The sequence below is a fragment of the Rhinopithecus roxellana genome, chromosome 12, assembly GCF_007565055.1.
Source record: "Rhinopithecus roxellana isolate Shanxi Qingling chromosome 12, ASM756505v1, whole genome shotgun sequence".
NCBI lineage: Eukaryota > Metazoa > Chordata > Mammalia > Primates > Cercopithecidae > Rhinopithecus > Rhinopithecus roxellana.
The window spans coordinates 75,478,628-75,501,643 of record NC_044560.1 but is presented as its reverse complement, the minus strand read 5'-3'; the positions used below and the strand labels follow the sequence as shown (position 1 = coordinate 75,501,643).

At 41.5% G+C, this 23,016-nt stretch overlaps 1 protein-coding gene across 1 annotated transcript in view; it reads right to left on the bottom strand.

Moving 5' to 3' along the window:
- Positions 1-20,544, bottom strand: part of LOC104669310 (zinc finger protein 208) — a 35,322-nt gene extending 14,778 nt beyond the window's left edge. Inside the window, 3 exon segments of the mRNA XM_030912830.1 lie at positions 210-305; positions 5,014-5,140; positions 20,391-20,544. Coding sequence (XP_030768690.1) covers positions 210-305; positions 5,014-5,140; positions 20,391-20,393 — 226 coding nt within the window. The 5' untranslated portion in view covers positions 20,394-20,544.
- Between the last annotated feature and the right edge of the window lie 2,472 nt (positions 20,545-23,016).

Below are 23,016 nucleotides of genomic sequence, written 5' to 3'. Positions count from 1 at the left end.
GAAGGAAGATTACAGAAGTGAAAGAAGAATTCTTAGAAATTTTAAAAGCATAAGACAGAAGATGCCCCTGTGTGAGAGAAAATTAAAAATAAAAATAAGGCTTTCCAGAAACTACTTTTGGAGCACAGCTTCGAGAATCACTTTAAGGACTGGCTTCCTCCTTGACTTTGGACCTCTCATCCATGTTGTCTGTATTCACTCTCACCTACCTGGGGGTTCTTCCACCATCTCATGTCTCTTCATATTCCAGGGCTCTTTTCCTTGCTCCAGAAAAATGATCAGGTCTGGCTTAAAGGCAGCAATACCTGTTTTATTAAAAATGAACAACATGCGTCTTGCTCATATTCTCCAATTACCAACTTAGTAATGTGCTCAGTAAAGAGGATGTAATAGAATATTCTAATACATTTATCCCAAAATACTAAATTATAACATATTGGGAAAAAGTCTTATGGGGTGCCTGCATAAACTGGCCATAAAAATATGGGACAATAAGTTCTGGAAAGTTACAGGAGGTCTCTGAGGAAGAAAGCCTCCTTATTACCATCACGTTCCCATGACCAGAGCTTGACCTGCTCTCTTATTTATAAACACTGTGCTCAAGGAGAAAGATACTCCTTTGAAGCACTGGAATGTGGCCAGATATGCTGGTTCCTAGTTAGGCCCACTCCCCACAGCTGCTCTCTGATAAGTTAAAGAAAAAATCAGAAGTTAAGTTTATGCTGCTTCAGCACAAAGAAAATGCACCCAAACCACCACTGCTCTAGGTGTATGACACACCGCCTCCCTTTCACCGTTTCAGCCCTTCTTCTCATTCCTTCATCACCACCACACTTTATGTACCCTACAGGTGGTGTTAAGGTTGGTCCCCAACAATAACAGAAATTTCTAAATATTTAGAAAGTACTCTAATTTTGCAGGTTCTTAATTTTATCACCTGGTACTACTGAATTAAAACTTGGAGATTGCCAGCCAACTTTTGAAATTACCATTAATCTAAAGTGAAGGACACAGATCAGCTCAAAAATGTGGTAAGTTCAGGTCAAGATGAAACATCTCGAAATTTTTTTTCTATATGGAAAAATCCCCATGATTTTCTTGAAAACAAAAATCTGAAAGCATAAACTACCAAAAAGAAATTATACAAAAAAGAAATGGTGTTGGGAGCTGAAAGCCTGAGGGTCGTGACCAACTCAGCATTCCACTGGAGGCTGTATGATCAAACAGTGAACTGTTTATCATGAATGCAGAATGTGGGCAAACTCGCTTCTGCTCCTGCCACCAGAAGGTACACTGAGGGCAGTCACTCCCTGGTGCCATGCTTCTTGAGGTTATCTACTGTAACATCTGGAGACTACTGTTCAAAGAATGCAGTCATGCAGTCCTACACTGAGTCAAGAAGCTGACCACAACCTCCCCCTTCTCCCTATCTCCTTGATTCAATAAATACGAAGGGCTATAGAGGCTCAGGGCCCTTATTACTAGAAGCAGAGTCCCCTGACTCCTTCTTCCAAATATACTCTTTTTTTTTTTTTTTGTCTTTATTCCCACATTCATCCTCCTTTGTTCAGTCCAATAAGATCCGCAGCAAAGTGGCATCCGAACACAGGGACTTGATGTGAATGAAGAAGGTCTGCTGGAGCAGAAGTGAAATTGACCAGATGAACGGGGACCCTGGGACAAAATTGCCAGAAGTGGATATAAGGTCAGTGCTCTAAAGAAGTACTAGGAATGGGAACTTTCTGAATCAGGGTAACATGAGCAGAATTTGTCTATTGAAGAAACACGTTATGTGCAGTTGCTTAAAGTTCTGTTGAAACAGTCTGGAGCTCAAGTTAATTCACAGACATTAACTAAGCTTCTGAAGGAGGTTATTAAGCATAACTTATGGTTTCTGCAGGCAGGCACTCTCAATGTGGAAAATTGGGACAGAGTAGGAGATGGATTCAAATGGGCTCATCATAAAGGCTTTAAAGTAGACCCTTCTGTTCTTTTCTGCTTGGGCTTTGGTTTGCACGGTCCTACTGCCACTGTCTCCTTCTTATTCTGTCGGACAACAAGAGTCAGGTTCTGAGTCTCAAGAGTTAAAAAGATAATTTGTTCCTCCAACAATGCCTATTGAAAATAATGAGCAAAAGAAAGGGGAGAATTGGCCACTTGCTAAGTAGGAAAAAGGAGAGGAGAATTGGCCTCTACCACCCCCTCCAACAACAGAAGTAGAAATCCCCATACAAAATAATTTTGCTTGCTGCTGCTGTGGCTGGGGAACCTTTAGGACCTTGTGCTTTTCCTATTACTGTGAGGCCTGATCCGAACAATCCACATCTTTTACATGAGCACACTCCTGTACAGTTTAAATTACTGAAAGAATTAAAAGTTAGTGTGGTTAATAGTAGAGTGCAAAGCCCATTCACTACAGGGTTGTTAGAATCGGTGTTCAGAGCCATGCACCTCCCACCCTTTCATATGAAACATTTGGCTTGCACTTGCTTATCCACCAGGGCACACCTGACATGGAGTTTAAATTGGCAAGAAATGTGTGCAGACCAGGCGAGGCAGAACCACGCCACTGGTCAAGGAAACATTACAGAAGAAATGATGACAGGCAGTGGCCCATTTTCAGATCTGGTACAACAATTAACATTCCCAGAGGCTGCTTACCACTGGTCTGCCTTAGCCACCAAGCATGCTCGGAGAATAATACCTGAAGAGGGAGTTCCAGTGCAGTCTTTCTACATATCATGCAGGGATCATGAGAGCCTTATGTACAATTTATCGCATGGTTGCTAGAGGCAGTGTGGCATCAGATCCCTCATGTCCCTGCTCCAGAAATGCTTACCATAATTCTAACCTATAATTCTAACACAAATGCAGATTGCAAGTGAGCAGTGGCTCCTGTGAGATCCACAAAAACCTTGGGGAATTACCTTAAAGCTTGTCAGAATGTAGGAACTGAATTTCATTGTTCCACAATGTTAGCACAAGTAATGGCTAGTTTAGCAGGTGACAGATCTAAAAGGAGCCAAGGGTCAAACCCTAAAGTGGAAAAGTGTTATAATTGTGGAAAAACTGGACATTTCAGAAAGGTATGTCACCAGATCTCAGGACAGAAAGGACCTTACAATGCAGTGCCCCCCACCCAGAGCAGAAAAAACACCAGGACTCTGTCCTCACTGTAACAAAGGGAATCATTGGGCTGCAACAGTGGAAATCATTTGGCTAATCAGTGCCACTCAAAATTTCCTCATAATGACAACCCCCTGTTGGGAAACGAGAAGGGGCCCTGGACCCAGGCCCCTCAAACAGTGAAAGCATTCCCATTTCAAACCACAACCCCATTTAAAGGGTTGGTCCCAGGAGAAACATTGATTTCCTCTCCCCAGGAACACCAGGAAGTACAGGATTAGATCTCCCAGCCAGAGAAAGAATTACATTAGTTGCAGGAGACAAACCTACCAAAGTATCCACTGTCACTTTGGGGACCTTTACCAGCAGGACACATGGGACTAATTTTAGGCAATAGCTGCCTTAACTTGCAAGGCATCACTGTAGTCCCAGGAGTAGTTGACTCTGATTATGAAGGAGAAATTCAAGCAGTTTTAATGTCACAAGATCTTTGGGTTTTTGAACCAGGGGAATATATAGTGTAATTATTGCTTATGTCCTGTAAATTACACCCTTCTCCACAAAAGGAGAAATGAGTTAGGAGCACAACTACATGAGAAATTCATCTATCACAACCCATGGTCTCTAATAGACCCACCTATGTAGAACAAATTAAAGGAAAGAAATTTTATGGGCTTATGGAAACAGGAGCTGATGTGTCAGTAATATTCAGTAAAGATTAGCCCCCATTTTGGCCCATTTTGGGTCGCATCCCTGGGCTATGGATTCCTGTTAACCAGTCCGAGTCTTGGGCTGCCACCCCTTCTTTGCACTTCATGAAACTTCTTCTAACTCAACTTACTCATTGTGTCCACAGAGACTTAGGCATGATAATTTTTGCTATTGTTTCCTTGGTCACACTAATAACTTCTGTTGTGATGTCCTCTGTAGCTTTGCATAGTTCTATTCAACAGCTCTATGTTGAGGAGAACAAGTACAAAGCTTCAATTGCAACAGCAATTGTGTTGTCATTTAAATCACACTCATATTTGTGTAACCGACTTAGAACATAACCAAAGTGAGTATCCATGGGGCCTTGTGAGAGCCCACTTGCAGGGAGCTTTCACATCCAACATCACCTTTGACACTGGTGAATTACAAAACAAAATTCTTGATTTAAATAGGCAAACTCAAGAGTTTCAACCTTCTTTAGAAGACTGGATTGAATTCCAGCAAGGCCTGGAGAGCCTCAATCCTTGGACCTATCTAAACCACCACATTAAAATCTCATATGTCATTCTTGGAGTAATGCTGTTCTCTGTTTTCTGTTCATAGTCTGTAAAATCGGATGGACCAGCAATCAGAATATGAGAGCTGCCCAACCTGGCCTTACATTCATTCGGTTAATGCTAAACAGAAAGGGGGAAACGTTGGGAGCTGAAAGCCTGAGGGTCGTGACCAACTCAGCATTCCACTGGAGGCTATATGATCAAAGAGTAAACTGTTTATAATGAATGCAGAATGTGGGCAAACTCGCATCTGCTCCTGCCACCAGACGGTACACTGAGGGCAGTCACCCCCTGGTGCTATGTTCCTTGTGGTTATCTGCTGGAACATCTGGAGAGTACTGTTCAAAGAATACAGTCATGCAGGCCTGCATTAAGTCAAGCAACTGACCACAACCTCCTCCTCCTCCCTATCTCCTTTACTCAGTAAATACAAAGGGCTATAGAAGCTCAGGTCTCTTGTTCACTAGAAGCAAAGAGCCCCCGACCTCTTCTTCCAAATATACTCTTCTGTCTTTGCCTTTATTCTCATGTTCATCCTCCTTTGTTCAGTCCAATAAGGTCTGCAGCAAAATGAAACCTGTAGCGTATACTAGGAATTGTGTATTAAAGTTATTCTCACCCAGGAAGACCAGGTTTCTGTAGTTCTCTAACATCACATTTCTATATAAATTCTGCTGTGCAGTGTCCAGGCATTGCCACTCCTCCAGAGAGAATTCTATGGCCACATCCCTAAATGTCAGTGATCCCTGGAAAACACAAACAAACACACATATTTACCAATTGGTCATGGGCAGAATTTTTAATTTGACTCACGGTAAAATGGAGAGAGTAAAGAGAGTTGGTTCTGATTTATAAGCAGGATGGAAATTATTCAATAAAATAGTTTTCAACACAGAAATATTCTCTAATGTTTTCTCTAACTCTGACAAAAGAAAGTGGTATAAGATCCATAACATCAGTGTATATGTAATATTTTTCTAGATAATAAAGTATAAATTGAGGGCATAAACACTAGCACGTACAATTTTGAGTGCTGTATTTACACTATACAGAATTAATTGTGTGCCAGGCATGGTGACTCATGCCTGTAATCCCAGCACTTTGGGAGGCAGAGGCGGGCAGATCACCAGAGGTTGGGAGTTCAAGACCAGTCTGACCAACATGGAGAAACCCCATCTCTACTAAAAACACAAAATTAGCCAGGCGTGGGGGTGCATGCCTGTAATCCTAGCTACTTGGGAGGCTGAGGCAGGAGAATCACTTGAACACGGGAGGCGGAGGTTGCAGTGAGCTGAGATCACACCATTGCACTCCAGCTTGGGCAACATGAGTGAAACTCCATCTCAAAAAAAAAAAAAAAAAACAGGAATTAATTGAATTTTTCAGATGGAAAAGACATAGTTTTGTATATGATTCAGATGGAACAGACATGTTGAGTTATAGCAGGTGTCACTCCAATTTTAATGTGTACAATAAGCTAGAGATTCTGTTACTGCAGATTTTTTATTTTTCAGAAGTTCTAGGATAAAGTCTGAGTTGCTGAATTTCTAATAAGCTCATCAGTATGCCAATGTTTTTGGCCCAAAAAGACTACTTGGTCAAACATCCAGTAATTGAATGAGCCTGTGTTTTTCTGTTTTTCTGGTTTGTAAACAAAGATGAGAGCCTTCATTTTCCAAAAACAGACAAATGCAAAGGAAACCTAAGAAAGAAGGGCAGCTGCCAGATTAAATGTGGTGGTTTCTTCATATCCGCTGTATAAAGATACTTAATGATGAAGAGAAAAATAACTAATTCTATAATGAAAAAATGTGTCAGAGAGCTTATCAACCAAAGGATTTATTAACATCAACTACACTAGAACAAATTTTTATAATGTCCTGATGCACCCAGAAGGACACAGCATTGCTGCTGAGATATTGCCCCTCAAAAGGTAAATTATAATCTGAATTTAACCATAAGGAAACATTAGTTTTATGGAAAGTTCAAGATAGAGATATCTCCCATGATCTGCAATTTTTAATAGTGACTTTAAATAATCTTTCTTTAGCACTGTAGAGAGCAGGTATCTCCTAACAATTCTTTTAGAATTTTCTGTGTAACAAATACCATACTGCTTCAATGAGTGTTTTCTGAATCCTGTACTGCATAGACATAAAAAAGAACACAGATGAAACCTGAACATTACATGTTCTCTGTCTTCACTAAAAACACCAGGTTTTCCCCAATGGGAATTTTGAGTATCTACACCTTCCCATGTTCAACAGCCACAAAGGGACATTTTTAATACTGCAGATTATAAATTCACAGTGAGATTTCTGCACGGCATATAAGAAGCCATGATATAAAGAAGGCTCTGGTATATAGAAAAAAATGTATATTTTTCAGAGACTTTGATTACTGTAAGAATTTTTTAAAGTAGCTAAGACAAACCTATTAGGGAGGAAAAACACAAGTACAGAAGTACAGGTTTGCAAGTACCAAACGCATGTTTCCTGGAGGAAGCAGAGTAGACACAGATCTTGATCTGAGACATGTTTTGCTGAAAAAGAAAAGGCCATTTTTATATATTTCTCCTCTTTCTCTAGGGTCCTTTCTCAGATAAAGTTTTCTGGACAAATTACACCTGCATCTTGAATTCTTGGGAGGCTGAGGCAGGAGAATCACTTGAACACGGGAGGCGGAGGTTGCGGTGAGCTGAGATCACACCATTGCACTCCAGCTTGGGCAACATGAGTGAAACTCCATCTCAAAAAAAAAAAAAAAAAAAAAAAAAAAAAAAAAAAAAAAAAACAGGAATTAATTGAATTTTTCAGATGGAAAAGACATAGTGCCTTTAAAAGTGTCAGCACTATAGGTCTACCTGCTGTCACCACATCCATAGGCAGAAGGACCATGACAGAAAAACTCCATCCATTGCGTCCTTTATCTCCTCCACAGAGATAAAAATACACTTTTCTTTATTTTGTCCTCAGGATCCATCCCCTGACACAGGCACCAGCAATTTCTGCTACAGTAATGGAAATATGGGTCATGCTGTACTGTCCCTACCAAATCCAAACAGAATAGGTTCTTGGACCACCCTTTAATGCAAAGATGGAACGTAACTCTCATGAATGTATTTTGAATTCCTCATACTTGATTCTGGCCTCACCTTAGAGTCACATGAGCCACTTAATTACAACAACATGGTGGCTTCCACCAGAACAGTAAACAGAATCCATAGACAGGGCACATGTAAAAAGAGTTCTGCAAAATGACCAGGTGATACTAATTGGAAGCCTGGGCTGATAATCCGTTAATTAAGCATTTCCTCTCAAGCTCTAATGAGCTTATAAAATCACTTGGTAATTTTGGTCCCACTCTATGAAATGTAATTCTGAGGTATGGGAAGGGTCCATAAATGGGTCTTTTAAACAAGTGCCCTGTCAGTCATGATGTTGCTCCCCCTGGGCTTATTATAGCATTAGTTAGAGAAATGAGGCACAACACAGAGTCCCTTACATGTAGCACTCTTGTCACAACACATATATTCTAGTACAAATGAAGACAATCATTCTTCATCCTAAAATATTATATTCTTTGCTGACTCTTTAAAGTTTACAGAGAAAAAAAAAAGCAATTTCTGAGTAAGTCTGCGTTTGAAGAATATGTGCACATGTACTAATGCAGTGTTTATTAAGCAGGTACTATGGGCTCAATAGGATGTTACAGAGCATTGTGATAGCACATTATGTGGTTTAATCCTAATAACACCCTGCGAGTTCATACTATGTGTTCAATAATTCCAAGGCTTTAAAGGACCTAGCATTTTTATTTCTATTTCTGTTGCTCTGTCATTGATTTTTTTCAAAAAATGCATAGAATAAAAGCTAAATATAGACAGATGAAAGGGATACAGATGGAAAGAGTTTAATAAAATTTAAATAAATTTTATTGTGTTTATGTTTGCTTTCTTGTGACTTATGAATCAACTACTAGATCTGTAGGAACAGAAAACAAGCTGCTAAATAATGTCTCTGCAAGCACTGGTTTTAATAAAAAATTTGAAAAGATCCTATAATATATACTTTATATTTCCCATTTATCTGCTTTTAAGTTTCAGAAAACGTTGAGCATCAGCTCTAAAAAGGCAACAGGATTCATGACCCAAAACTCTGATCTGTTCTAATTAGCTCTTTGAGGCAAGACTCCAGGGTAGAGCCAGACATAAATAAGGACTCCAAAAAGGGTGAATATGAATAGGGCTGGGGCAGAGTGGAGAGCCGATGTACAATTTTGTTCTCTATGCCACTGGGGGGTATTGTCAGTTCTTTTTTTTTAAAGTTTACTTAAGTAAACTTAAATCTGAGTTTTTTATTTTAACCTTTTTCAGCCACTGCCCTGTAAAATTTATATTATATGCTAATAGGCAATTCAAAAAAAAATCCCTTAAGGTTTTCTAGAATAATTTTTTTAGAAGAAAAATAAGTATTCTTAGCAGGGTAAAAGAAACACAAATAATAATAACGACTCTTCTGGTTGTAAGTTCAGGTGTAGCCATCAGAAACCACAATATGGGTCAGGCGCGGTGGCTCAAGCCTGTAATCCCAGCACTTTAGGAGGCAGAGACGGGCGGATCACGAGGTCAGGAGATCGAGACCATCCTGGCTAACACGGTGAAACCCCGTCTCTACTAAAAAATATAAAAAACTAGCCGGGTGAGGTGGCGGGCGCCTGTAGTCCCAGCTACTCGGGAGGCTGAGGCAGGAGAATGGCCTAAACCCGGGAGGCGGAGCTTGCAGTGAGCTGAGATCCGGCCACTGCACCCCAGCCTGGGCGACAGAGAGAAACTCTGTCCCCCCCTCCAAAAAAAAACCCACAATATACAGAAAGTGGCTCAAATAAAACCCAAGTTTTTTTGCATACATCTGTTTATTGTACCCACCATCTGATGTATAATTCAACCATTTTTCCAGTTGCTAGTCTAGACTAAAACTGCCAAGATGGTAGGAACAATGACTGCTTCATCCATTTTTCTCTTTTTTCTTTCTTTCTTTCCTTTTTTTTTTTTTTTTTTTTTTGAGACTGAGTCTCACTTTTTTGCCCAGGATGGAGTGCACTGGTGTGAACTCGACTCACTGCAGCCTCCTCCTCCCAGGTTCAAGAGATTCTCCTGTCTCAGCCTCAAGTAGCCCGGGCTATAGGCATGAGCATTTCCTAACTATTGAATGTGAGATCTATATTGGAATATATCTGACAACTTCCACCAGCACTTTTTTTTAATAAAAAATTGAAATCTGACTGTGTTAATATAGTAGAATATATTAGAGCTTGCAACATAGCTGACTGGAGAGCTATTAAGGTTTCTGGGTAGCCATATCACCTGTCTTTATTTGTCCTGTAATAGCAGCACACTAATTTGGTAAAATATATGACACTAAAATTATGCTTACCTATAATTATTCCCACTGGGTACATTAATAAGCATGTCAGACTAATATCTACTATAACGATTTAATGGGAAATTTTTTTGGGCATCAGATATAAATACATAAGTATGAATAATTTTATGTACTAGTCGTAATGTATGTAAGATTTTTTTTTTTTTTTTTTTTTTTTTTTGGGATGGAGTCTCGCTCTGTCGCCCAGGCTGGACTGCAGTGGCCGGATCTCAGCTCACTGCAAGCTCCGCCTCCCGGGTTTAGGCCATTCTCCTGCCTCAGCCTCCCGAGTAGCTGGGACTACAGGCGCCCGCCACCTCGCCCGGCTAGTTTTTTGTATTTTTTAGTAGAGACGGGGTTTCACCGTGTTAGCCAGGATGGTCTCGATCTCCTGACCTTGTGATCCGCCCGTCTCGGCCTCCCAAAGTGCTGGGATTACAGGCTTGAGCCACCGCGCCCGGCCATGTATGTAAGATTTTTAAAAATTATCTGAACTATAATTCGATTGAAACACTATATTTCAAAATTATGAATAATAACATTAAAATAACTAAGGAATTCATTCAAAGTAAATATTGTGGCCTTAATTTCATACTATTGTAGAAAATACTGTTTACTTTATATGAATGCAGGTTGCCTACAAACACTACACATAACTACACTAACTGTACTGAAGTAACCCAAGTACAACAGACTCCACTGTTCAGTTTATACACTGAACTCTTCTGGCTTTTGCAGTGTAAGTATGTCAGCCTGCAAATAATCACCTTGGATAATCAGGTTTCTGCCAAAGAACTTATTCAGTATCTTTTAGTCTATATTATTCTGTATTGCTGAATTTAATCTGATCTTTGTGCTCAATTTTATTATGCTCTTGAAATGAACTTTACTCTGAACAAGTCTGTGTCTACCTTAAAGACTAAAGTTAAAAAAAATATAATATTTTGCCAAGACGGCCGGGCGCGGTGGCTCAAGCCTGTAATCCCAGCACTTTGGGAGGCCGAGACGGGCGGATCACAAGGTCAGGAGATCGAGACCATCCTGGCTAACACGGTGAAACCCCGTCTCTACTAAAAAATACAAAAAACTAGCCGGGCGAGGTGGCGGGCGCCTGTAGTCCCAGCTACTCGGGAGGCTGAGGCAGGAGAATGGCGTGAACCCGGGAGGCGGAGCTTGCAGTGAGCTGAGATCCGGCCACTGCACTCCAGCCCCGGCGACAGAGTGAAACTCCGTCTCAAAAAAAAAAAAAAAAAAAAAAAAAAAAAAAAAATATTTTGCCAAGACAAAAAGCAATGAATCTCAGGTCCCAGATAAAGACAATTCTTTAAATGTCAAAAAGAATAAAAAAAGGTTTGTTTCGTTGCTAATATGATTTACATATATTTCAAAAAGCAGAAGAAATATATACATATAATCTAAACCTTTTATAAAAATCAGGTAGTTATCCTCCCTTATTTTCACATATGAGAATAAAGCCTCTTATTTATAATTTATATTTTCTCTTAAAACAGCAGGTCTCTGGACAAGTTCTTGAACTCTTGGACATCTGAATTTTGCACACTGTGTGCACTTGAAAGGATGTTTATGGGGAGGAAAGCAGAAGAGAGAAAGGTGTTATAAAAAAAATCCATGGGTTCACATGAATAAAGCAAGTTCTTAGAGACTTTTGAAGAGATTTAGAATCTGACACAGTAATAATCAGAGATGACATCTCACAGGCACTAACGGACAGATCACTGAAGAAAAAAATTAACAATATTAGGACCTGAACTCAACACTTGACCAAATAAATAGTCCTAATAGATATCTACAGAACTCTTCATCTAAAAATACCACAAAACACATTCTTCTCATCATCACATGGCACATACTCTAAAACTGACCACACAATCAGAAACAATTTTCAGCAAATTCAAAAATTCCAAAATGATACAAACCACGCACACAGATTACAGCTTAAGAAAAACATGATTCAGGCCGGGCGCGGTGGCTCAAGCCTGTAATCCCAGCACTTTGGGAGGCCGAGATGGGCAGATCATGAGGTCAGGAGATCGAGACCATCCTGGCTAACATGGTGAAACTCCGGCTCTACTAAAAAAAATACAAAACACTAGCCGGGTTAGGTGGCGGGCACCTGTAGTCCCAGCTACTTGGGAGGCTGAGGCAGGAAAATGGCATGAACCCAGGAGGCAGAGCTTGCAGTGAGCTGAGATCCGGCCACTGCACTCCAGCCCGGGCGATAGAGCGAGACTCCGTCTCAAAAAAAAGAAAGAAAAGAAAAATATGATTCAATACCAATAAAACAACTGGAAACTAAATAATTAAATAAAAATTAAATGGCCTACACTTGAATAACTTTTTGGTAAATAATGAAATTAAGGCAGAAACCAAAAAGTGTTTTAAAACAAGAAAGAACAAAAGTACAACACATCAGAATCCCTGCAATACAGCTAAGGCAGTGTTAAAAGAAACATTTATAGCATTAAATCCTCAATAAAAAAGAAAGATCTCAGTTTAACAACCTGAATCCATAAATAAAAGACTGAGAGCAACAAAAGCAAATCAGCCCCTACGCTAGCGAGAGACAAGAAATAACCAAAGTCAGATCTGAAATAAAGGAGATTTAGACATGAAAAACTACAAAATATCAAGAAATCCAGGTGTTAAATTTATTTTTTTAAAAAGGTAAATAAACTACTAGCTAGATTAATGAAGATACAAATAAACACAATTAGAAATAACAAAAAGAGACATTACCATTGACCCCACAAAAATATACTGAAGTCTGCCATGCACATAAACAAACAAACAAAAATCTAGAAGAAATGAAAAAATTATTGAATTTCTCAAGGCTTCTCAAGACTGAACACACACACACACACAAAATCAAAGCCCTAAATACACAGATAAGCTCAAAAAATTGAATTAGTAATAAATAGCCTACCAACTAAATGAAGTTCAGGACCAAACATATTCACAGTTGAATTTTACCAGAACAACAACAAAAAACAAGATTATGTCCTTTGCAGCAACATGGATGAAGCTGGAGATCATTATTCTTAGAAAGTTGATGCAGACACAGAAAACCAAATGCATGTTATTATTTATAAGTAAGAGCTAAATAACAACACAAGAACACAGAGGAGAAAAAGACACTGAGGCCTAGTTGAGGGAGAAGGGTGGGAGGACTAAAAGAGTCAGAAAAAATACCTTTTTGGTGCTATGATTAGTACTGCAGTGACAAAATAATCTGCACACCAAACTCCCATGACACAATTTTAGCTGTATGACAAAGCTGCATGCAAGTGTACCCTTGAACCAACCAAAAATAAAAGTTAAAAGAAGAAAAAGTCCCTGCACTGGAGAGAGTACAAGGCAGGTAGATGAAATGGTTTGTGCTATAGGTAGTGGCCCAGGTGGGGCTGTACTCTGATTTATTTCTGGGTCCATGTAGGCAGATAAGATTGCGAACCCTAGGCTGGTGGAGAATACAGGTTGCTACTGCAGATTCAGTGTTTGAAAATAGAGATATGCCAGGAGACTCGTAGACACTTTTGTAGGTTTCTGGCCAAAAAAACCACTAGGATCAAAAATGCTGTGGTAAAATTTCTGAGGGTGGTGCCTTGTCCTGAGAGGGGTGTGGACACATCAATGTCTAGTGAGTGTTTGTGAGTGGGTGGAAATCCTCTGCTGGCAGCTGTGGCAAAAGGGAGTTTGTCATCAGATCTCCTTTAAGTTTTCAGTCCTCTGTCACCCTGGGAGGAGATCTGAAATCAAAGAACAAGGGGCAGTGTGACAGCCTGTGTAGAGGAGAGCAGAACCTCCCATTCCCAGACACCCAGAGTTTCATTCCAGGCCAGGAGTCTGATATTTTTCTTCCGGCACCAAATCTGCAGAGTTTGATGAACACCAACAATTCTCCAACGCCAACTCATTGTCTAACATTTGAATTCTGACACCACCCAGAGTCAGCACAGACCTGATTCAGGGCTCAGTCCCACAACATTGTCCTCACTGCAGATGCCAGTCACAAACTCCATGGGCCCCATCTATGCTTCTGAGGTACAGTTTAAAAATTGGGGACTCTCCTTTCTGAAATCCAATAATCTGAGAGAGCTACTCACAGAACTCAACAGAACACTGTAGTTATATTTACTGGCTTCAAATAAAATATACAAACCCCAAAAAGTCAAATGGAAGAAAAGTATAGAACCAAAAAAAGGGGTGGGAAAAGATAATGCATACAGATAATAAACAGCTGTGATTAATAAAATTCTCTATCCTCTCTGTTCTCCAGGAACATTTTATGAAAAGAAACACCCTTCCCATTATGACTTAGATGGTGCTCTCGTTATTTACCTAATACACAGCCAGGAAAACACTCTGCATATTTTCTTTTTCTCATTAAAAAAATCAGCTGAATTTGCCTTCAGTGGTCAACATAAAATACTTTTTAATCAAACTTAAGTTTATTTTCTTCCCACAGGATCCTAAACTCTGAGCTACACTCACTCTGAGCCACCATATGACCTCATTTTATGCTACTGCAGATTCACTGTCTGAAGAACACTCCTTAGAACACACTGACTTCAGGTTAAAACATTCTCTGGCCGGGCACAGTGGCTCAAGCCTGTAATCCCAGCACTTTGGGAGGCTGAGACGGGCGGATCACAAGGTCAGGAGATCGAGACCATCCTGGCTAACCAGGTGAAACCCCGTCTCTACTAAAAAATACAAAAAACTAGCCAGGCGAGGTGGCGGGCGCCTGTAGTCCCAGCCAGTCAGGAGGCTGAGGCAGGAGAATGGCATGAACCCAAAAGGCGGAGCTTGCAGTGAACCGAGATCCAGCCACTGCACTCCAGTTTGAGCGACAGAGCGAGACTCCGTCTCAAAAAAATAAATAAATAAATAAATAATAAATAAATAAATACAAAATAAAACATTCTCTGATCTAAAATCTGAGTATTTCACCCTTCGTTTAAACATTCCCCTCACCTTCTTTCTAATCTTATTTGCTTTTCCCTAGGAAAAAAAGCCCTTATCTACCTAATCTTTGCAATCCTTAAAGATCTTATAGTTGGTGCTTCCTCCTGTTGCAATACTCCTTTGGAATTCAATTTATTTTTTATGTACATCTAACTGGTTTATTTTAAAACCTCTCGAAACTGCCTCAAAACAGTAACAATTTTATCTTCAGTAAGACCCCCAAACCCCTTCTTTCTTAACCTTAACTGCATCTGCCTGTGGGGTCCCAGCTTTCTAGGGCTCTGTAGCTTCTCTCACTATGGAGGCTTCTTCCACCGCTGGGGTAAGCAGGCTGGGAAATCCGCAGGAAAGGTTTTCCAGAAGGAACTTACGGGGCCTTTAATAGCCTCCTTTTGCTGGCTCAAAATTAACCTTATCCTGTAGTCATTGGGCTCAAGCTTTAATTACCATGTCAGAGTCATTTACTTAGTTTTTGAAACTGTTTGAAAAATCCAGCAAAATGATTCAAAAACAGTGTTCATATAAGAAAAATGTAAGATGCATACCTTTTGTACCTCAGTAAGAGAAGCAAATGTGTGGGTTTTTTTGGAGAATAAAGCATGATTTTATTTTTTGTATTAAAAATCATGTGGTAAACAGTTATACAGGAACACTTCTAGGAGGTACCAAGTTTCATCACATAAAATTTACCATTAAATTCAGATATCGAAATAACAGGATATAGAACATATTTATTTTTGCAAATTCACCCTGCAAAAAAAGAAACTGATGTTTCCACGAATCTATGTGACTCATCAATTATCTACCACATTTTCTTGTGGAAATATATTAACGGAAATGGAAGAAAATGGAAGAAAAATTTTTATTTTTTTCCTCAGTAGCTAACATTCTAAAAGCTAGATGGAATTCTGTTTGAAATTAATCAGCCATAAAAACACACACATAAGGGCCGGGCGCGGTGGCTCACGCCTGTAATCTCAGCCCTTTAGGAGACCGAAGCAGGCGGATCATGAGGCCAGGAGATTGAGACCATCCTGGCTAACACGATAAAACCCCATCTCTACTAAAAATACAAAAAAATTAGCTGGGTGTGGTGGCGGGCACCGGTAGTCCCAGCTACTCGGGAGGCTAAGACAGGAGAATGGCATAAACCCGGGAGGCAGAGCTTGCAGTGAACAAGATCCTGCCACTGCACACCAGCCTGGGTGACAGAGTGAGACTGTGTCTCCAAAACAAAAAAAACAAAAAACAAACAAACAAAAAAACACCTGAAAAAACTCCTAAATTCACTCTGAGAAAGAAAAAGGTGAATGACAATTTTCAACAAATAAAACATATAATTAGATATTATTTTTTGAAACTCACCTTTTTTATGCCCTTTGTAAATATTTTCTTACCTTTCAAGACCTACTAATAAAATGCAACTTACACTAAAAAAACTGAGGTCAGTCGGGCACATCTGCAATCCCAGCACTTTGGGAGGCCAAGGATGGCAGATTACTTGAGGTCAGAATTTTGAGCTCAAACAGCCTGGTCAACATGGCGAACCCCCATCTCTACTAAAAAACACAAAAAGTAGTCAGGTGCGGTGGCGGGCACCTGTAGTCCCAGCTACTTGGGAGGCTGAGGCATGAGAATCACTTGAACTCGGAATGAGGAGGTTTCAGTGAGTCAAGATTGCACCACTGCACCCAGCCTGGTCGACAGAGGAAAACCCTGTCTTAAAAAACAAACAAACAACAACAACAAAAAAAAACGGCCGGGCTTGGTGGCTCACGCCTGTAATCCCAGCACCTTGGGAGGCCGAGGCAGATGGATCACGAGGTCAGGAGTTTGAGAACAGCCTGACCAATACGGTGATATTCTGTCTCTATCAAAAATACAAAAATTAGCTGGGCATGGTGGTGTGCGCCTGTAGTCCCAGCTACTCCGGAGGCTGAGGCAGAAGAATTGCTTCAGCCATTCTTCTGGGAGGTGGAGGTTGCAGTGAGCAGAAATTGTGCCACTGCATTCCAGCCTGGGCAACAGAATGAGACTCTATGTAAAAAAAAAAAAAAAAAAAAAACTGAGGTCAAAATAAGTGAACAAAATCATTCGCATTCGAAGGTACAGATATGTCTGACTCTTGTGTCAAGTCAGGCCATCCAATTACTTTAGAGATTCTTCCACCCCATCCTGTTCACTTAAGTGCTCAATAATCATCCTCTGAACTCTGCCCCAGTGAGTGCCCCAGGTACGTTTTACTTTGCAAGTTCTTGCACCATCTCACTGGGGTCAGTTTTTTTCTTTGTCTTTGGAGTGCTATTCTTTTCCACAAACTTTTTACCATTTTTATTTCACTATTTTTCTGTCCCCTAAGAGAATCCAGGGGCAAAAATTATTTTGGTTTCCCCTTCAATACCAGCATCTGATTGTCTGAACAACAATGTGTCTCCAAGAAATGGAAGCTGGGTTGGGTAAAGACAATATTAATATCTCAAGGGGGTAGCTTTCCAAAAAACAGCGCACCAGACGGTGCCTCTCAGCCCCAGGGCATTCACCTGCTGTCTTGAGAGTCTCCACTCCATATCTCAGGTTGTCTTATGGGAGATGAGAGGCTACACTCCATACCTCAAGTTGTCTTATGGGAGAAAATGACCCAGCAGCTGATATTCACTAGACACTCTCGCAGACATAGCCATGGCGGGTATCCTGGTTTTTCCCCAGACAGTACTGAATCTTAGGTCCAAGAAAAAACTGAAAGGTGGCTGAGGACACATCTCACTATAAAGTTTCCAGAGGGAAACCTTGACCCAAAAACATTCTGATAGGCCGAGACGGGCGGATCACGAGGTCAGCAGATCGAGACCATCCTGGCTAACACGGTGAAACCCCGTCTCTACTAAAAAATACAAAAAAACTAGCCGGGCCAGATGGCGGGCGCCTATAGTCCCAGTCCCAGCTACTCGGGAGGCTGAGGCAGGAGAATGGTGTGAACCCGGGAGGCGGAGCTTACAGTGAGCTGAGATCTGGCCACTGCACTTCAGCCCGGCGACAGAGCGAGACTCCACCTCAAAAAAAAAAAAAAAAAAAAAAAAAAAAAAAAAAAAAAAAAATTCTGATATCTGTGTCTAGGGAAAACAGAAGAAAAAAATATTTACAAACAGAAAACAAATCTTTTTAAATGTGCCATCAAATGCTTTGCCAAAAAATGATTAAAATAGGTATCAAAATGTACACTAAAGGACAAATAGTTGACAATGTGAATAAGGGAAGGAAAATTGGCATTTGGGAATGTCAGAGGGAAGTGGAAAGTAAGTATTTTACTGCAAGCCAGAGTCAGGATGGAGAAATAGGGGGTGGCGGAATGACTTGAGGCCCTGTTTGGGACACATGTGAAAAATGCAAGGAAACAGCTGTTCCTTGTGGGGTGTGAAAATAATTAAGTGGCTGGCAGTTAAGACTGAGAAGGCTCTAGTTCCTAATTTCTACTTTTAAAAAATCGACTTCGGCCAGGCGCGGCGGCTTACACCTGTAATCCCAGCACTTTGGCAGGCCGAAGCAGGTGGATCACTTGAAATCAGGAGTTCCGGCCGGGCGCGGTGGCTCAAGCCTGTAATCCCAGCACTTTGGGAGGCCGAGACGGGCGGATCACGAGGTCAGGAGATCGAGACCATCCTGGCTAACACGGTGAAACCCCGTCTCTACTAAAAAATACAAAAAACTAGCCGGGCGACGAGGCGGGCGCCTGTAGTCCCAACTACTCGGGAGGCTGAGACAGGAGAATGGCGTGAACCCGGGAGGCGGAGCTTGCAGTGAGCTGAGAGCCGGCCACTGCACTCCAGCCTTGGTGGCAGAGCAAGACTCCGTCTCAAAAAAAAAAAAAAAAAGAAATCAGGAGTTCGAGACCAGCCTGACCAAAACCCCGTCCCTGTTAAAAATACAAAGTTAGCTGGGCATGGTGGCACATGCCTGCAACCCCAGATACTTGGGAGTCTGAGGCAGGAGAATCGCTTGAACCTGGAAGGCGGAGATTACAATGAGCCCAGATGGCACCATTGCACTCCAGCCTGGGCGTGAGACTTGGTTTCAAAAACAAAAAAAATCTAACACAAATGCATTTTTTGTAAATTACTGCATTGGGGGAAAAAATTCAGGCTTAACACACTATGAACTGCCAATTAACCTCTGATTACATAACCAAGAAATTTCCATCTTGATGTTACAAATTAAGAAACTACAAGGCCAGGCTCGGTGGCTCACGCCTATAATAAAAGCACTTTGGGAGGCCGAGGTGGGCGGATCACGAGGTTAGGAGAGGGAGACCATCCTGGCTAACACGGTGAAACCCCGTCTCTACTAAAAAATACAAAAAAAAATAGCCGGGCTAGGTGGTGGGTGGCTGTAGTCCCAACTACTCGGAAGGCTGAGGCAGGGGAATGGCGTGAGCTTGCTGTGAGCCAAGATGGTGACACTGCACTCCAGCCTGGGTGAAGGAGGGAAGACTCCCTCTCAAAAAATAATAAAAATAAAACGAATCAAGAAACTACGTAATTGTAGTTTCTTGATTAACTGTAATAGAAATGCGATACAAATATAATGTGAACCACATGTGATTTTTCTTTTTTTTCTAATAACTATTTCATCAGTAATCAATGAGATTTTAAAATTCTCCTAGATCCCTTGAATCATGCAAATGTGCTTTGCCTTTGTATTGTAACCCTTGTGGGTTGCTAATAACCAAGCAGTTTGTAGCAGAGTTAACTCAGGCTGGTTCTAGGACTCATTCATGTTCACTCACTGTACAATCATCTCTGGAAATGTGAAATTTACTTTTATATTATTGTTATGTAGGGCTGACGGGACAATTGGATCAGTTCCATTAAAAAGAGCAAACTTGAAGATATATCTTTTGACTCCAGCTCTTTAGAGATCTAAAGTGACCTCAATGGACAGTGGAAGAAATCACAACATGGAATTCCTTGAATAAATATTTATTGACTTAAAAAAAAGAAGAAAAGAGACTACATAACTGTACCTAACCAATTACTGAATGTGGTTTTCTTCATTATGCACTTTACAAAACTCTTTCCGTCAAACCCCTTCAATAGACCATAAACTACAACCCATAGCTGAGTGCTCTACAATTTTGGAATCACTCTTTGATTAAATTCTTTAATATTTTTGAGGTGACTTCCATAAATTTTAAATAGGAGAAAGCAGGAACTGGGAACCTCACGGACCAAAGCTCTTCCCATTCATGAAACCACACCCCGAGTCAGGATTCTCCCCCGACGACCCTCCCATGGTGGTCCCTGCACATCTAGGAGAGACTCTGCGCTGCGGGTGCAGAGCTGCCCCAAGAATAGCCCTGGCTCCAGGCCAGGGCACAGTCACAGCGCAGGGAAGAGACAGGACGCCCAGGGCCGGCTATCAGCGCAGCGGCCACCTTATGGCTGAAGGGGACTGAGGTACAGCTAGGCAAGGAGAACTCGGGGCGCAGATGTAGAGCTGACTGCGGGGAGGCCTGAGTCCCGCCACAGCCACTTCCCACCGGTTCCAACCAGCCCCGGCCACTCTCTCCGGCTGTCGGACCGGCCACACTCACCATTTCTAGGTTTCCAGGGGGTCCTGGCGACTTCGTTGTGGATCTCCCAACACCGGCAGGTCACCGGGACACACAGGCTGGGCCTCTAGGAGCAGAGGACACACAGCAATAAAGACGAGACCTTGACCTCCGACTGCAGCGAGAGTCAAAGGTTCAACCACGTCCCGGAAGCCGCCCGGTCCCCTCCAGCTGCGTGCCTGATTGGACGTTCCCAGCCCAGCGTCCCTGATTGGATAATGTTCAAGGCCCCGTCCCTTCAGGCCCTGAGCGACAGAAGATGTGATCAGATACTGGGCTGAATGAACAAAGAGTGCTAGCCTAGGCTGCAGCCTTTTCAGACAGTGCTTCCTCCCTGAGCTGTGCCAGTCCCACCCCAGAGCATGGGAAAATTCTGTCTCTTCTTTACTCTCTCTCTTTTTAAATGTATTCGAATTGTGAACAAATGTATTTTACTGTCATGTTAATAATACATAAAACTTTTGTTCAAGAGTAAACCAATTTTTACTTTAGTAATAGTGTATTATCAATACTGAAGGCCGGGCGGGATGGCTTACGCCTTTAATCCCAACAGTTTGGGAGGCTCAGGGGGACGGATCACCGGAAGTCAGAAGTTCAAGACCAGCCTGGTCAACATAGTGAAACCCCTTCTCTACTGAAAATACAAAAATTAGTCGGGCGTGGTGGTGGGCGCCTGTAATCCCAGCTACTCAGGAGGATGAGGCAGGACAATCATTTGAACCCAGGAGATGGAGATTGCAGTAAGCCAGGATCAGCCATTGCACTCCAGCCTGGGCAACAAGAGTGAAACATCATCTCAAAAAACAAAACAAAACAAAAACTAAACCTAATTTTAGTAAAACCTTATAAATAAATCCATCAAACGTAATTTTTGAACACCCTAGATTTTATTTTTTATTTTTTTATTTTTTTTGAGACGGAGTCTCACTCTGTCGCCCAGGCTGGAGCGCAGTGGCCGGATCTCAGCTCACTACAAGCTCCGCCTCCTGGGTTTACGCCATTCTCCTGCCTCAGCCTCCGGAGTAGCTGGGACTACAGGCGTCCGCCACCTCACCCGGCTAGATTTTTGTATTTTTTAGTAGAGACGAGAGACGGGGTTTCACCGTGTTAGCCAGGATGGTCTTGATCTCCTGACCTTGTGATCCGCCCGTCTCGGCCTCCCAAAGTGCTGGGATTAGAGGCTTGAGCCACCGCGCCCGGCCATCACCCTAGATTTTCATATATATTTTATAAACTCACATTTTTTGACTTTTTCTATTTTATTTTAATAGACTTTTTTTTTAACTTGAAACAACCTAAAATTATTATTATTATTATTATTTTTTGAGACAGAGTCTTGCTCTGTCAGTCAGGCTAGAGTGCAATGGCATGATCTCAGCTCACTGCAACCTCCGCCTCCTGGGTTCAAGTGATTCTCCTGCCTCAGCCTCCGGAGTAGGTGGGGTTACAGGCACCCGCCACCACGCCCAGCTAATTTAGCATGGTGACCTGAACCTGTAGCATCAGCTATTCAGGGGCTGAAGTACGAGGATTGCCTGAACCCAGGAGGTTGTGGCTGCAGTGAGCCCTGATCAAGCCACTGCACTCCATTCTGGGTGACAGAGTGGGCCCTTTCTAAAAAAATTAAATTAAATTAAATTAAATTAAATTAAATTAAATTAAATTAAATTAAAAAAATAAAAAGCCAAAGCATATAAACTTAAACTTATGGGAGTTTGGGGATTTTTTATTCTTGTCTTAAATTATCATATTTCAATAGTTTTGGGGTATAGGTAGTATTTAGTTACATGGATAAGTTCTTTTGTGGTGATTTCTGAGATTTAGGTGCACCAGTCTCCCAAGCAATGTTCGCTGTACCCATTGTGTTGTAATACCTAACTTTGTTTTTCACTAACTTTGTTTTTAGACTCTCCCTTTCTTCCTTAATCACCTAGCCTTGTTTCCACATGAATAAACTCTCCCTTAGCTGAAAAAGCCGGACGAACTCCATTTGGCTCCATCATTTGCAAGGCTTCAAGGACTCCTTACCCACCCCCTTCCTCAAGGAGTTAACTTGTATAAGCAGACTCTCAACATATCAACATATCTTATGAAAGACTTAGAGCTCCTGCACCTGGAAACTGTTTGTTTCTCTGTAACCATTTGTCTTTTTAACTTTTTTACATGTTTTTACTTCTGTAGAATTGTTGCAACTGAGCTCCCCTCCCCTTCCTAACCCGAAATATAAAAGAAAATCAAGCCCCTTTCTCTGGGCTGAGAGAATTTCGAGCGTTAGCCATCTCTCGGTCGCCTGCTAGTAAAGGACTCTTAAATTTGTCTCAAAGTTTCTCTAACTCGCTCGGGTACAACAGTGTAGTCTTTCATCCCTCACCCCCTCTCCCACTCTTCCCACTGAGTACCCAGAGTCCATTACGTAATTCTTTTATTTATCTATTTATTCTTGTTGCCCAGGCTGGAGGACAATGACATCATCTCAGCTCACCACAACCTCCGCCTCCCAGGTTCAAGTGATTCTTCTGCCTCAGCCTTCCCAAGTAGCTGGGATTACAGGCGTGCCCCAACATGCCCGGCTAATTTTGTATTTTTAGTAGAGGCAGGATTTCTCCAT